Source organism: Ochlerotatus camptorhynchus, unplaced genomic scaffold, assembly GCF_037179485.1.
Source record: "Ochlerotatus camptorhynchus isolate MF236.1 unplaced genomic scaffold, CSIRO-AGI_Acam_v1.1 ptg000282l, whole genome shotgun sequence".
In the NCBI taxonomy this organism is placed as follows: Eukaryota; Metazoa; Arthropoda; class Insecta; order Diptera; family Culicidae; genus Ochlerotatus; species Ochlerotatus camptorhynchus.
Window position 1 is genome coordinate 285995 of NW_027040771.1, and position 16905 is coordinate 302899.

The 16905-nt window shown below is 40.2% G+C and overlaps 2 protein-coding genes across 2 annotated transcripts in view; one reads left to right on the plus strand and one right to left on the minus strand.

Moving 5' to 3' along the window:
• The window catches only part of sr (stripe), a 322818-nt gene that overhangs the window by 85898 nt on the left and 220015 nt on the right, over positions 1 to 16905 (plus strand). The gene's annotated exons all lie outside the window — the stretch shown is intronic.
• Positions 168 to 681, minus strand: LOC135706491 (histone H2B-like). Its single transcript, XM_065228110.1, has one exon. The coding sequence runs from the start codon at positions 570 to 572 to the stop codon at positions 198 to 200; it is 375 nt and encodes a 124-aa protein (XP_065084182.1). The 5' UTR covers positions 573 to 681; the 3' UTR covers positions 168 to 197.

Genomic DNA, 16905 nt, shown 5'->3' on the forward strand with positions numbered 1-16905 from the left:
TACGTCAAAACCGTACGGTCGGGTCATGTCATGTCAACATTATTTTCATAAGGCAAATCAACTGATTTCTTATCGCGAACTTTGCTAACGCTGCTTTCGAACATTTAAAAGTTCAATAAATCATCAAAACCTCTTTCACGTTCGAAATCGATTTGTGGCCCTGAAAAGGGCCGATTGATTGTTTGAATGGTACGAATTTACTTGGAGCTAGTGTACTTGGTGACGGCCTTGGTTCCTTCAGAGACAGCGTGCTTGGCCAACTCACCCGGCAGCAGCAGACGGACAGCAGTTTGGATTTCGCGGGAGGTGATCGTCGAGTGTTTGTTGTATTGAGCTAGACGAGACGACTCAGCAGCAATACGTTCGAAGATGTCATTGACGAAGCTGTTCATGATGCTCATGGCCTTCGACGAGACTCCGGTGTCCGGGTGGACCTGCTTCAACACCTTGTAGATGTAGATGGCATAGCTTTCTTTCCTGCGCTGTCTCCTCTTCTTCTTATCTCCCTTGACGATGACTTTCTGCGCCTTTCCGGACTTCTTGGCGGCCTTTCCACTGGTTTTCGGTGCCATAGTTTAGCTGTTCGCTTCGGTAGAGAATAACTGATAGTCGTTTCGACGGTGGTGTCTCGTTTTGTGCCCGTAGCATAAGAAGCGAAACTCCTCCCCTTTTCAGTATTTTGCTTCCCACTGTATGTATTGTACCCTTCCTGTATTAACAATATGCTACTCGACGCAGGTATGAGTATACCCTCGATGAGTGAAATAAACCGACCGAATAACCGATTCGTTCGTACGTTCGCAAGTCGAATTAGCTCCGCGTTGTATAGTGACGCTCTCGCTGACCCAGCCATGGGTAAGAAATCGCGCGGTAACGCGAGTGCCGGCTTACCGGGAAAACAGACTCTCCCAGGAGACGGCGCGACCACCGAGTCAGCTCAGAAGAAGCAGAAGAAAACCCCATTGCCCGTCCCGACAGGCGTTGCGGACCCGCAGCCGGGGCCTCCCGGAACTAAACGACCCAGACCTGAAGACATCAGCGCCACCGCATCGGCAGCAAAAAAGCTGCTGAGCAACAATCCGTTCTCCGCCCTGCAGAACGGAGCCCAGCCGCAGTCGGACCCTGAGACGGTGCCTAAAAAAGTTAAGTTGCCACCCTTCTATGTGAAGGGCTTCCCTCCCGGGCTATGGGAGCAGCTGGATTTCTACATTAAGCAGGGCCTTCGCTGCACCATTCAACGGTGCACGGAAGGGTACAAACTGATGGTCCTCTTAGACAGGATGAAGCTGGAGTACAATTTCCGATCCCAGCAGGTGTTCCGCAAGGGAGTCTGCTGGGACCACTGCTTTACAGCATCTACACGTCGGACATCCCTCCTCTAGGAGACGGTTGCGTGTTCTTTCTGTTTGCAGATGACACCGCGATAGCTGTCAAGGGTAGGATGCCTCGTGAAATTACGAACAAGCTCCAACGATGCCTTGACACCTTTACTGATTATGCCACCACGTGGAAAATCAAAATCAACGCCTCGAAAACCCAAGCGATCATGTTCCTTCACAGACAATCATTAAAACTTAAACCGTCTCCCTCCTGTACCGTAATAATGGATGGTACAAGGGTCGAGTGGTCCACTGATGTTACTTATCTCGGGATGTTGTTCGATGAGAAGCTCCTGTTCCGCTCGCACATAGAGAAAACCCTAGTTAAGTGCTCCGCCTTGGTTAGGTGTTTGTATCCGCTCATTTGCCGCAGATCCCGCCTCTCAAGGCAAAACAAACTGGCTGTTTACAAACAGATCATAGCCCCCGCGATCTTCTATGCCGCCCCGGTGTGGGAATCGTGCGCTCAGACCCACAGGAACAAAATCCAGGTTGCACAGAATAGAGTGTTGAGGATGATCCTAGATCGTCCATTCGACACAAGAATAGCAGACCTCCATCAAGAGGCAGAAATTCCCAAAGTAGATTCCAAAATTGATGATATGACAACTAAATTTATTCAAAAATGCAATCTTTCTGAACATGCTTTAATAAGCAATTTGTACATAGTAGGTTAAGTGTATATAGTAGAGTAGGTTAGTTTTAAGCTGTAAACAGTAGTATTAAGTAGTTTCTCTTCAAATTCTAAAAACAAAACAAACCAATCCCACCAAGGTGGTCGACCGTGTACTAAGTCTAGGACTAATTCTGTAAAACAAATTTTGAATTTTGCCCATACCTAAAGATGAAGAAAGCAATTAAATCACTTAGTAAAAATTTATATGGTAATCGTCCAAGTTAAACTAAAATAAAGATCATTTAAACTAACTGAAATAAACCGACCTATCTGGCCGGTCTGTTCGCCATTCACGCCAAGCGTGTCACAATTATGCCAAAGGACATTCAGCTGGCTCTTCGTATTTTTCCGTCGAAATCTATCAAAACCGGCCCTTTTCAGAGCCACTAAAAGATTCCACAAGAGAGTTGGGAAGGACATTTCTGCTGCTTACAACTGATCGCATTACAGTGAATCCTGATCTAAAAATTGCAACCAGCAAGTGCCCTAGAACCAAAAGCGATGCGATGCTATGATGATGACTGTAAGGGGCTTAGAAGCAGAAGGGTGAAAGCCAATTCGCTTTTTCAATTTCCTCTTTTGTGATGACCATAGCTTCCTATTTCGCACTATTTCTGCTATGCTCTTCTATCATCCACAACAATAAACGCATCAATGAATGTGTTTGCCGTCGAGTTAACGTTATCTGACCGTGCACTTCGTAGTTGCTTCTCCATGAATGATCACAACTAATCCACTTGCACAGAGAACTACATAGATGGGTGCATGGGATAAGCTTTCCATCTTCAATGTACAAGCACATTTATTCATTCTATAGATCAATACACAGCGCCGGTCACGTCTTCCCGGTCTTTTGGGGAGGGAAGGATGATTAGTTCGACGTCCGGTTGTTACTAGAGACCGAGAATACCTCTACATCTCCACGGCTATCTCGGGAAGGATAGTAGTGTAAGTGAGGTAGGTTATTTTTAGATTAGGATTCACTGTGGTAAGTGATGCGATCGGTTAAAGCAGAATTTGTTCTTTATTTAAATCTAGTGGGTATAGAATAAGGCAAAGTGAAAAATTTCAAGGGAGGGTAGGGGATTGGGGGTAACCACTGAACTACCGAACCTCGTCGTAATGCTATATCGACATGTTTCGTCTACTTACTACTCTCTGACGACTGTGCTGGCGAAGCAGCATATGCATGTACGTAATTGGTGGATTTGTTAATTATTTCGACGCTTTTGGACAATGTTTAACATTTACTACTTTTTCAATAGTTTCTTGTTGAACATAAACAGTCGAAAGCATTGATATCGATGCGTAAGCGTAGCCCTGATCGATTGGTGATAAAATTATTGAAATTGGTTCAGGGGAAGCTGAGTTATTAACATTCAAAATCTTTCATAATTTGTTACATGTTCCATTTTCAGTTTTCACAAAGTGTACCCCCATATAGAAATCAAAGACGTAGTCCTACGTCAAAACGGGTATTGCTTCTGATCTGGTTATGGTCACTTCGTTGAAAGTATCAGGAACATTTCTAAAATTATAACCCCAAGCACTCAATATCGCCTATTTGATGATGAGAAACTTTGATAGATAGATGATAGACTTTGGAATTAGTTACATGTACAAACTTGAGTATGAACCATTTCCTCGAGAACTCTAGGAACCTGTTTGAATGTATGATGTGACCGATGGGACCTGAATACTCAATAGGACCAGCTGCTACCTTATTTATAAATTTTGTTTGATTTTAACACGAGGATTTTGGAATGAAGAAGCTCTGCATTTGACATACCTTGTTATGGAATCAATATAACACTAGGGTAGAGCACTACTTCGTCGTAATCGCCCATTTCCGTTCTATCGATCAGAAAAGATCAATATTATCAATGATCTCACCGTGCACAAATTAATAATAGGTATGTGCCGATGCGTTAGTTCATTAGCTACAACATTAACCCTATTAGAGCGCATTGTATGAATATTTACGCTCATTGTTCTCAAAACAAAAGAAGCGCTCCTAGCGAATCCCTTTTTTCTACGTTTATCCGTAGGACGAAGAAAATCTAATGGCGTTTCAATGCGTTTGGACGGAATTGAAACTCGTAGGACGAATTTAGAATCTAGAAGCAGTATTAGATTTTAAGCAACATCTCAATAATTTGTGACTCTTTATCAAATCCAATGGTACGTATGGAAAGGTGAATAAATTTAGAAGTCATATTTGACAGAAATATTCTCCTTTTTGTTTAAACTCGTTCAGAAAAGAGAGATAAAGCGTGGGTTGTGCTTAGTACGACGGAAATTAGATCAAAAACCCTACATAGAACATTTTTCTTTTCCTTGATTTGTTTTCCGTCGATCTTGTTTTCCGTGCTGAGCACCAATGCTACCGACGCCAGGAAGGCAGCTCATACACCTGGACGCTACCACCTATGGACCCCGTCGGCTTTACTTCCCATAGATGTTATGCCTCAGAACATCCCGGCGGCGCCGACTGGGATTGAACCCAGGCCTGCTGGGGTGAGAAGTTATCACGCTTACCACTACACCACCGGCGCCGCTTACATAGTACATCGACCAAAGAAGGTTTCGAATTGTGGAAATATCGACTTATGTAGAGTATGACACACGAAAAATTGAAGGTTCCACCGAGTCCACTGAGTTATAGAAAGTATCAACTTATAGAAAATCGAGTGGTGGAGAGTTGACTGTATCTCGATAATCTTCTTCTTCTATTTCAAGCTTATTGCTTATCGCATATTTGCTTATTGCGTGGTCTCAACTAAGTGTTCTAGATGCACATACACAGTTGTTAATTGAGAGCTTTCGATGCCTGTTCCATTTTTGTATTAGTATAATATTAGTAAATTGTGTGGCAAGTACAATCATACTCTATGCTCAAGGAAGTCGACAAATTTTCTAACATTTGCAAATCACTTCCAATTGACTATCACGCTGGAATAATAGATTGATAATAATTATTAGCAGACCCATAATTGTGGGATGACTGTGCTCGTTTATAATGGATCAAAACATCGTAGAGATCACTTGTTTATTTTTGAACAGCCTATTCTATGCTTATATTTTACTTCAGCTTTAACAATTATTTCCGGAAGTTTAACTATATGTTCTCGCAAATATAACTTCAAAAAATTTCACTTGATCACATTTGAAAAAAAAATCGAATCATTGAATCTTTGCGTTTTTTGCTAAATATTATAAATCAAGAAATTTTTTTAAATTTGAACCGGGAAAACCGGAAATTTAAAAATACAAATTTATTGGCCATTAGGCCGAATGTGGTTAGTAGAATAAATCAAAATTAAATGTTTGATAAATCACTTTCCGAGTCCCAAAATATTGAAAAATTTTCACAGTTCGGTATATAAGATATTTTTATATGGATCTTAAGAATATCCTCAAGTCTGAGATTTTATTTTCACTTTCATAATTATAGATCTGAAAAAAGTCAAAGTAACTGCATTTAAAAAAAAAGCTATTGTTTTTTTTCCCTTGATTTGTTTTCCAATGATCATGGTTTCTGAACTGAGTACCAATGCTACCGACGCCAGGGAGGTAGATCCCACACCTGGACCCTACCTATCGACCCATCAACTCATAGACCGGGGACCAACGGCGGAAGGCGTGATCAGAGATTTTACGCCTCAAAAAATCCCGACGGCGCTGACTGGGATTGAACCCAGGCCTTTTGGGATGAGAGACGCTTACCAAAACACCGCCGGCACAGCTAAAAAAATCTGATGTCTCAGGGAAATTCGAAAATTTTGACAACTGTCGAGGATGACCCCCAATAGATTCATTTGCGTTGGGTTGACGTTAATTTGACAGTTGGAGAAATTTTGAAACTTTTTCTTGAAAGAATGTGAATCTTGATTTTTTTTTCCTCAACCAAGTGTATCAAAAATTTCCGAAACACGAAATCACGCATTTTTCATGACAAAGCGTGATTTTATTTTTTTTTTTTGAAATATGTCTAAGCATTTGTCTATGCTTCTCAAAAGTAAAATTCAGTTATAGAAATTTTAATTAAATCATGTTTGTTTTAAAATTCCCTCTAAATTTTTTGAAATTCTTTTCAAATTGTCCATGACATGTCCTAAATTTCATTATAAATATTTGTTATTACTGTTGAATGCTCCTCAATACTCCCATGACCAAGGAATCAAAAATATCTCCAAATGACAAAATGAAAAGCGATCAACGAATCGAATGATAACGCTAGGGGAAACGCTCCTATAGTTGCGGTACGTTCGAAGCGTTAGGTTCCTATAGTTGTGCATGGAGACTCAATACACAACTATAGAAACCTAACGCTTCTAACGTACCGCAACTATAGGAGCGTTTACCCTATGTCAGCAGTGGAAAGCAATAATGATACAATCTTCTTCCTTTTTTTCATGACAAGCAGCCCGAGCGACACAGCGGTAGAAGGAAACGAGCAAATTTTTGGCAAGCTGCTTCACGAAGTAAATTTATGATATTTGTGTGTTTATGAGATTTTATTTTGTAAACCTGGGCTTAGACAGGGCAAGTCAATTGATCAAGTCATTTTAATTCAACTGACTTGAACTTGAATTGAAAAAAGTTGAACCAGGCTCAACTTTTCAAGCCAATTGAATTCAACTGAGTTGATCATTTGACTTGCCTAGTCTAGACCCAGCCTAATGTCTTTTCTCAAGTCAGATCAACATATGTCCGTGTTTATTGCAACAAAGCAGGCAAGCAATATATCATTATCCTTCTACCACTCCGATCGAGTTATGTTACAGAGCGAGTTTGTCATGGTAGCCGTAGCAACCGTTTTGTCTGTTTCGTTGGTTGCTTTATGTGTTTGGATTCGATGCCTATGACACTATCTTTAGGTGTTGTAGAGTTGAACTTCCATGAAATTCAACTTAAAAGTACAGCTAAATAACTTAAACTTTCTAGAATTCCTTTGGAATCGAATCAACTTCAGATTCTGATTACTTCAGAATTTTATCACAATTCTATTAAATTTTTGAAACTCTTGCCAGAAATTATATGGAATTGTGGAGTTATTGTTATTTTGTTGGGAATTATTCTCTGAATTGTTTCTGAGTTCTTTTCCGAGATTCTTTTAAATTTTTCAGGAATTTTCCTCACAACACCCTTGGAAATACTTTTTAGAAATTTCAAGTAAAACACCTTATTAACTACTTTTACTTTGTCCAAAAAATTGAGCTACAGCTTTAAATCCATTATATTTATTTTGCGAATTGCTTTCAAGTCTCCATGGAATTTCTCAAGAATACTTTCCGGGAATTCCATAGTAGTTCTCTTCTGAATAACCTTTGAATTATATGTCAAAGTTCAAGCCCGATCCCAAGTATTTTTCCAAGGTCAGAAGTAATGTTTTTTTCAAGCTCATTGCTACTAAAATAATGTTTTAATTATGATTTTTCACTTTCCTAAATTCAGCGTTGGTACTTGTAAAATTCAAAATATAAACTTTATTTAAGAGCTCAGGTTGATTTTTTTATGGTTTAGAAAACTACAATATATTTTCAAAATCCAAATTATCAACATTCAGGATATTAATGCCAAATTTGGAGAATTTCTTAGAGAATAAATTCAAAGAAATTGGGAGTGCTTTGTAAAAATTCGGGAAAACTTCTTGCAACTGGGAACCTTTTGAAAATTTGGGAAACTTCGTTATATTAAAGGGAATTTAATTTATTTTCATAGAACTTCATACAAGTTCATTTAGGTTCAGTGCTTAAAATATAATTTTGGAAATTCCTTACAAATTCTGGAAATTTTGAAGGACACTTTGAAGTAATGCAGCTTATTTCATATGAATTATGAGAACTTCGTAGAATTTAAGCGAATTACTTAAAAATGCCAGGAACTTCGAAAAACTTCATAGAAATGCTGAGATTCTTTTTAAATTCAGCCAAAATTGTAAAAGCTCAGCAAACTTTGTCGAAATTCAAGGCTTTGATTTGGGAACTTACTGGATGTTTTTGGAACTTTGTTTTGCTCAGATCTTTAGAAAAAAAACCGTAGAAGAGGTTCAAAGTCATTCGTGAAGATTGTCAGTCTCCCTGATTGCATTTCTCTGAAAGCGAAAATGACAAGTTTTATGTGTCAAACACCTCCCTTAGCTCAGTCGGTAAAGGCACAGCTACAAAGCAAGACCATGCTGGAGGTGGCTGGGTTCGATTCCTGGTCTGGTCTAGGAATTTTTCGGGTTGGAAAATGTCTCGACTTCCCTGGGCATAGAGTATGATTGTACTTGCCACACAATTATACAAATGCAAAAAATGGTACAGGCATCGAAAGCTCTCAATTAATAACTGTGGAAGTGTATCTAGAACACTAAGTTGAGAGCACGCAATAAGCTAATATGCCATACGCAATAAGCTTGAAATGCGAGGAAGAAGAAGACATACACCGTTTGCAAAAATCATATACATTTCTGAGTTACATAGCGCACACTTTATTCACGCTAGAACAGCTGATTATCACGCTGAATCATTGTTTACATTTCGACTTACAGTTTCGTGTATCACAAGTGCCGGTTTTTTTACATTTCCGTGACAATGCGAAGCATTTGTCCGGAAAAGCGCAAACAGATCGTGCACAAATGGTGTACTATCCCCAACATTTCTCTGAGTCAATTCGCGAAATTGGAAGGTGTAAGCATCGGAAGTATGGTGATGAAGCCACTTTGCAGGACAAGCAAAAATCTGGACGTAAACCGAACCCTGTTGACCGAAATCTGGACCGGAAAATCCTGCAAGCTTTCACTCGCTAGAAAAGTACATATTTCGGTTCGAGGCGTGGCTAAAAAAGTGGGATCCTCTAATGCAAACCTCACACGCATCAATATATTGACGCGAAGGCGAACTATTGACAATAATATTGATGATGTGAATTCAAGTGGACCCTACACGATTGCTTTTATTGACAATAATCGTATTGTCAATACATTCTATATTGACGTCAATACATCGAGATTGGCAATATTTCTGAATTCACATCATCAATATTATTTTCAATAATTCCCCTTCGCGTCAATATATTGATGCGTGTGGGGTTTGCTTCAGAAATATTGTCAATCTCGATGTATTGACGTCAATATAGACTGTATTGACAATACGATTATTGTCAATAAAAGCAATCGTGTAGGGTCCACTTAAGAGTAACGTCTAGCGAGCCAAGGCAAGAATGAATCTAAAGACGTATAAGAAGCAGAAGAAGCCAAAAGCGGAGTGAAAAACACCCCGCATCCGTCAAACCGAGGGCTCGGAAGCTATACGACCAATTGCTGTGCGGAAAATCGGTGTGCGTGATTATGGACGATAAATCATACGTTAAATTTGATGACAAAATTCTTCTTGGTGATCAGTACTACACCGTTCGTGATGGCCGAAGTGTTGACGACGCAGATAAGTCTATTTTTACCGAAAAATTCGATAAATAGGCTATGGTTTGGCAAGCCATTTGTGGTATGCTTGCCAAGCCGTTTGTGGCAACGGAGACAATGCCAACCGATGTTTACGTGCGTGAGTGTTTAATTTCAAGTCCTATGAAATACTACAAAGCTACCATAAAACAACAGTCATAAAATCCTGGTCAAGACTGCTTTGCCATTGATGCATCCACCAAAACCTCATTAAGACTAGAATCTGTCTAGTTGTCTCACCCTAGAAAAGGTTCTGAAGAGTGTGTTCTCAAAGCTCTTTAAGATTGATTTACTGCAAAAAGATTATAAGACGACCGCATTGAGAACCATTTGAAAGCCATATTTATGCTACAACAAAAGCTATTTGTTAACCATTTTCGAGCCATCTTCCATAGCCGCTTGCTAAATCCACTAGAAAAGCATCAATCAAGATAGAAAAGGATTCATAAATATTATCCGATCTTAACAAAATAATCAAAGTAAAAACTGGTCGTATAAAAATTCTGCTGAAATTCCAAAATTATGAAAATAGTTCTCATAAAGTGGTGCCATATTAAATCTAATGTGAAATGTTCGTGGAAACTTCAAAACAAATTAAGTCCGGATTCGAAAATCGTCGATTTTACTAGCGATCAATTTATTTTACATTTACAAAGTATTCTTAAGACCGATCACTAAGTATAGCCGATTTATTTTTATGATATTCGCATTTTAAATATTTGCTCATTGCTAAATCGACCAAAACACAGTAATATTCATGGAAAAATAGATTGAAAATCGAAGATTGTAAAATAAAAAAAAAAGTAATTATGGCGGTGGCATAAAAGTTGATTTTCATGAGCCATTTGGGAAAAAGTTGTTTTGCTTTCAAGAAATCCTTAACAAATTCATATGGTTTTAAAATGGCTTTTATGCCGACTGAATTGAATTTATCTAAAACCATTTTGCTTGATTCTAACCCGTTCAGATTTATGGCAGCATTTATGAAAGCAAAGTTACCTGCAAAAAGTTAAACGACAAAGTTTGTTTATCTTTCGATCGTTCTGCCAGGCGATTTTCTCTTCTTACTCAGGAAGTGTGCGATACTGTTTTACAACATTTCGCATTTCCAACAGCTGGAAGCTCAATCGTTACCCTTCTGCCGGATGGTTTCCAATGCATGGATGCACGCTAGAGTTAAATTGTTCGAGGAGTTGACCCTTTCGCCGAATAAAATCGCTGCTATCGATCGGAAACCAGCTAATCTCCGCTAACTGACAGTTTTACTGGTTTGCTGTCGGTACTGACGCAAGTTATTCCGATCTTCATCTATCCGCAAGGTCTGGAGAAGGCTGGTCTGTTTTCAGACTGTATTGACAATAGTTTATCGGAGGCGAACCAGTCCCAGGCTGCAAGCCTCCATAATAAAGAAAACCTAACCAAACCTCACAATATTTTAAAAACCCGAGGGCCATGCTCACTTCACTATTGTCCGCCAGATGCTCAGCCCTTGATGGTACCGGTTCAGCCGGACGTGCTGGTTCTTGTAAAGAAGTAAATTTGGCTGAAATTGACTTCGGGCGTTAGCATCGCTTGAATTTTTCATCCTACTTCGTCTATCCTTCGAGATTTCCTTGTTATAAATTTGGCTTATATCAAGAAGACTGGCAACTCTTCCATTTTCTCAAACGACCGGCATGAGACAGGCACGATCGCGTCATCTACCGCTCAAAGGTAAATGCTCCGAACGAATTGGACAGCAAAGGTTCAATCCTCAAAAGAAAGGTTTGTACATTTGCTCATTTTTCTATGCGTTGCTTCCACCTTCGCTCAAGCACTACAAGCGCTACTGTGTCTGTCACTCGAATTCAGGCAAAGTTGCCAGTCTTCTTGATATGTTGTCTTCGCTTATATTCAATATGGAGATCCATAAATTTGAAAACAGAGTTATTGGGGATTTTATGATACACTTTTAAAAAGCAACAATAATCTCATTTAAAACCTAATGGTTTTATGATTGCTTTTTTTTAATGAGGGAACACGTTTATAAAGTATTTTATTAAAACAGTAATAAACAGTTGCTACTGAATTTTATGATGGAATTACAAAACAATTTTATGGAGGAATTGAGAGCCAATTTCAATTTATTTTTAAAACAAGACAATTTTTGACTGAATTACTAAGCAGGAATGTATTACACTTTAAAATGCTGCATTTAAACTACATGGATTATTCATTGCTATAATAAAACCATCATAAATCAGAGTAGATGCTAAATGGTTGCTGAATTGTTACTTGGGCTGTTACCCATGATCCGAAAACACGACGCCTCAGTACTGTTTTGGCCGGATTTTGCGTCGGTTCATTACTCCAATTAATGGTATAAAGCCAACAAGGTCCAATTCGTACCCAGCCAAACTGTCCCCAGGCCAGGCCAGGCCAATCGAAACTTTTTGGGCCCTGATCAAAGTATATTTGCGAAAACATGTAAAAGCAGCGGATTTCGTAACAAAGTTTGCGAAAAACTGGGAAAAAAGTACCCAAAATTGTTGGAAGGGCATCTGTGCTGAAGCTAATGAATAGCGTGAGATCAAAAATTCTCTCCTTGGATTACAACTTTTCGGATCTCGGATTATCTACGAATCTACGTTTAACTGTAAAAGAATTTTATAGCGAACATGAATAAGGAATAAAAATCTTATTTGCTATAAACAGAGTTACGTAATCGTTTTTTTTTTTAATTGTGCTTAGACATTCTGGGACACAGATATGACGCTCCATTTATGTGCATCATAGTATCAGAAATTTACACTTCTTTTTCGAACTATGTATCCATTGCTTCCATAATTTCAGAAAAAAAACATTGGTTATAGCGAAGTGAGTGGAAGTAACACTATCATTGATCAGTATATCCTTTTTTCAATTGTTTGAGCTGACTGTAGATTAATTCCGGTAGCACCTGTAGCTGTTTGTACAAGCTCATGTAGATGCTTATCAATTTATGTAAGTCAAAATAAATAAATTACATTCTTATGTTTCTTCCATACTCCAATCCTGCCCAGTCAGGTGCATGTATCTTCACTCAATCGCACCGCAGTGAAACTCGTTAATTGATGACAATCAAATTTTTTGGCCACAAAATTTACGACCTTCCAAAGGAAACAAATGATGTCCCACTTAAAACGGGTCCGAGACCTCTTATGCGCTGTTTCCGAAAGCGAAGGCGTAATCTCGAGCTGATCTTGTCAACCACGAACGGACGGTCCGGTTCGGCTGGCGGCATACACTCCACTCTTGCCGACAGTGATCGATACCTATCGATCGGTTCCGAAAAGGTTGTTTGCTACTGCTCTTGCTGTGGTTTTAGGTAACAGCAACGGCCACAACCATCAAGCGGTGGACGGAGATCATCGCAGATCAATGGACTTGGCGTCTCCGCCAACGCAGCGCGCGCGGGCACACGTAGCCGATCGTAAAAGGGTTGCTGGCTGTTCGGATTATGCAGCGGTCCGTGCGGAGAAACCGCCCACACTGGATCCGAAAACGATTCTCTCTTATTATTTTGGTGATTGACCAAAATGCTGGTGGGTGCCCCCACCGCGGAATGCTTCCATAATTAGGCATTTTGGGTCGCTGATTTCTTTAATACTCTAGAAAATCATGTTTCCGAGGTGTTTTATGGGTGCATAAATTTGTTTTCGGAAAATTGGTCCGATAAGGCATAAATGATTCGAGTGATTAGTTGAAAACCAGGATTGTCTCATCTGTTCCACCACTGCACGACTTTTGGGAAATAAATCTCATGGTCCTGAAGCCATGCAGATCGGAAAAATTAACTTGTTAACACTGACTAACGTTTTCAGCTTCGTAGGTTGAGCAGATCGGCAGTCGTGTACCCGAGAAAATGCGATGAGATAAAACAAATAGCTTCCGTGAACCATGTCCTTAAGTTCAATTGACCTCGAGGCAAGTTACACCCATTTAGGATGCAAAAAAAAACACGACCATAATTCTTATCATCAGCTCCGGTCAGCAATTCGAGCGCTATCGTGTCCCATAAATCAACGCCAGTTTTCAACATATGCTCTTCTGCTTGGTCGGTCTTTCCCTCTTGTGGTACTTTGGGCTACTGTGCGTTGCTGTCCGAGCCATATTACTGGTAACAGATTCCTCATCCATTGATAAATAATTCCCCGTTGTGTTTTATGTTCGCCAAGCTGACATTCAAGTCATTTCGTAACATGTCCGATCTTGATAATTAAGCCCCAACTTGAGACAGTGCAGCCATATCTTACGCTGGTGGTTCGGTTTCGATCTTTCGTAAGTCACTGTGCACTACGATTTATACTACTTGCGGTCCACCGTAGATCGGACGATCGGTGCTGATTTTTATGAATGAATCCCCCACCCCATGAGTCGACAGCCGAGACCATATGTACATACGTGGAGACAAACATTGTAATCGAGAAGCTACATGGTCACACAGTCAACGGAGTAGGTATACGGTGCGTGCGTAGGTGGACCAGCAAAACAACCCATCGACGATGACGACGTCGATGAGGACGATGGAACGAGGTGGTAGAGGTTAATATTGGTTCAATCTGCTTTATGAAAACATTAGACATTTGCATATTCAGATTGATAATTAAAACACTAGTCCGGGTTCTCGTATTTCTCGAGATTGGAAGCGTCAGATTTATTGTGCACCCTGGGATTTTCAGCACAGCTGGGACAAGCCCATTCCGGCCTATAATCGCTCCAAAGGAGCACAGGCAAGCGTAAGTTAGTCGAACCGATTTGCCAAAGATGGCAACGACGACGTCCGACCACGCAGCTAAAAAAACAACGACTAGTGAGTGTGTGTTTATGATGCCGAGAGCTTTAGAATCGATCCACTGATCCCATCTGTATTGCCATATATGTGCGCGGGTGAGAAATAGGATGTCGATAATTGTGATTGCTACGAGTTAGAGAGATCGTTGTCAAATGGGTTTTCTATGGAAATCATGGAGTGGCTGGCTCTTTGTTCTGCTTCCGAGTTGTTGAATGGCTGTTGGGTAGAGAAAAGAAAATGTATTACTTATCTTATTATCTGGCTATTGAGTCTGACTTAACGATGTTTTCAAACAGCTAAAAATCTATGAACCATCATCGGCTATTTTGGCCGACATTGCTCAATTACCGATCAAGTCCCTCACCTCGACACCTGGAGTGGTTATTTTTCATCGTAATTATCAATTCAGTATCCATTTTTCTACTGCCCCAATAACTGCTGTATGTTTTTATGTAACTCTGTAAGCGTCGACTGCCAACCAGTTAGCCATTTGTATGCAAATTGAACACATGTGGTGCACTCTGCATCGAAACCATGAAGTGGAGCCACACCAGTTGATCCTTCGAATGACTGGAAATCACACTACTATCTCTCACTGCACTGGTTTTATGAATGGAAATCTACGTGTGGCGTAGACGTAACAGGACGTAACCAATCCCCTTGGGGTTAACAGTGTCAATAGTAGCACACATTCACTGGTAACAACGATTATGGTTAAGTTGAAAGTTGATAAGTAGTTAGATGCACAACATGATATAACATACACACTTAGAAAAATTCGTGTAAATTTAGGTGCTCTGAGTGTGAGATATACGAAAGTCGATTTTGACATAAATTAGAGTCATAAAATACGCGAAATATAGCTTAATAAAACGTACTTTTCGTCTAGCAACGAACTTTTCAGTCTCGGAGCACACATTACATGATTGTTTATGTATCATTTGTTTATGTCAAAGATGGATTCCATCACGCGTAAAATTAGTTACCGTATGCGTGATAATGTTTGCATCATCATACAAATAAGGTTCCCGTGTCACCTGTGCATACAATGCCTTGGTTTTCTTTGCATACACGTAACCTCTAGCTCATACCGTAGTAGGCTGTGTATAAAAGAAAATGATTTACTTAGTTTGACAGTTGCACCATGACGAAGTTGCAGCGTATTCGTGATTTGTCCCACGCGCAAATGTCGCAAAAAGACATTTCAATCGCCGTAGGAGTGTCCTGGTGGACCTTCAAAAGAGTTTTAGACCGAGAAAAGAAAGAACAACTATCCGCGAAGGTGGCCACAGGTCGTCCGAGGTCAGCTCGGGTTCCGAGGGTTATCGCTGCTATCAAAAGGAAGATTCGGGTGAATCCAGTGCGTTCAATAAGGAAAATGGCAAAGGAACACGGGATCAGTGACTTTACGGCACGGAAGATCGTAAAGAAGATTGCGGGGCGAAGTCGAGGGCACGGAAAAAAAAACTCACATGATTACCAACCACATCCGGGAGCTACGAGTCGAACGATGCAAGAAAATCTTGAACATCCTTAAGCGAAAAAACCCGGTAATCCTGTTCACCGACGAGAGCATGTTTACCGTCGATCCCGTATCAAATTCCAGAACCGACCGGTATATTAGTTCTCTTCCGGTAAAAAACGTGGCCGACGAGCACAAGAACGTGTATCTGACCAAGCATCCTCCTAGCGTTATGGTGTTCGGATCGGTGGCTTCCGATGGCAAAAAAAATGGACCCGGTGTTCCTTCCAGAAGGCGACAAGGTCAACACGGGATTTTAAGTAAGTAAATATGTTCTTCCGTGGATCAAAGAACAATACGGTCCGAAGCCAAATGTTGTATTTCATAAAGATGGGGCTCCGTGCCACACCTCGAACCGCACTCAGAAGTGGTTGCAGGAACATCTTCCGTTCTGGGCGAAGGATATGTGGCCGCCATTCAGCCCCGATCTTAATCCGCTGGATTACTCAATATGGCGCGTCATGAAGGCCAAGGCCCCTTCTAAACGCCACCCGAGTACAGCAAGCCTCAGACAAACATTGACCCGTACCTGGAGAGAAATTGATCCAGACTACATTATTAGAACCTGCCGTGCATTCCGGAAGCGTGTGGAGGCCGTAATTGCAGCAAGTGAAAGCTAGATCGATGATTAACATAGTTTAAGACTCTGAGAAACATTCCCCCTTTGAATAAATAAAAAAAAAAAACTCAAAGACGAAATTTTTGAGAATTTTTTAATTTTGGCATTGTTCAATGGAGCAAACATCATCACGCATACGGTATTTCTAAGTGAGTATCACCCAACTTTTAACAAGAAAACGGTTTTTGCTATAGTACAAGAAGTTTAGGGTTACTTATTGCCAAAATTTGAACCTTACATCAACACTTTAACTAACCATGTTTGTATTACTCCATGCATGAAGTTAAAGTACATAACTCTAGATGGGAGCGTACCGTCAATCATACTGTCTACAGTAGCAGCACCTTCCCTGCCCGTGTCTTGTCGAGATCGTTAAGTTGACGATGAAAGGAGCACATACAGCGGTAGAGGCAATAATAGCTGCAATTTCCAAACCTATCGACTTACGT

What these genes read in the sequence shown, in the direction of transcription:
- LOC135706491 (XM_065228110.1), bottom strand. Translation starts at nt 572, where the DNA reads ATGGCACCGAAAACCAGTGGAAAGGCCGCCAAGAAGTCCGGAAAGGCG.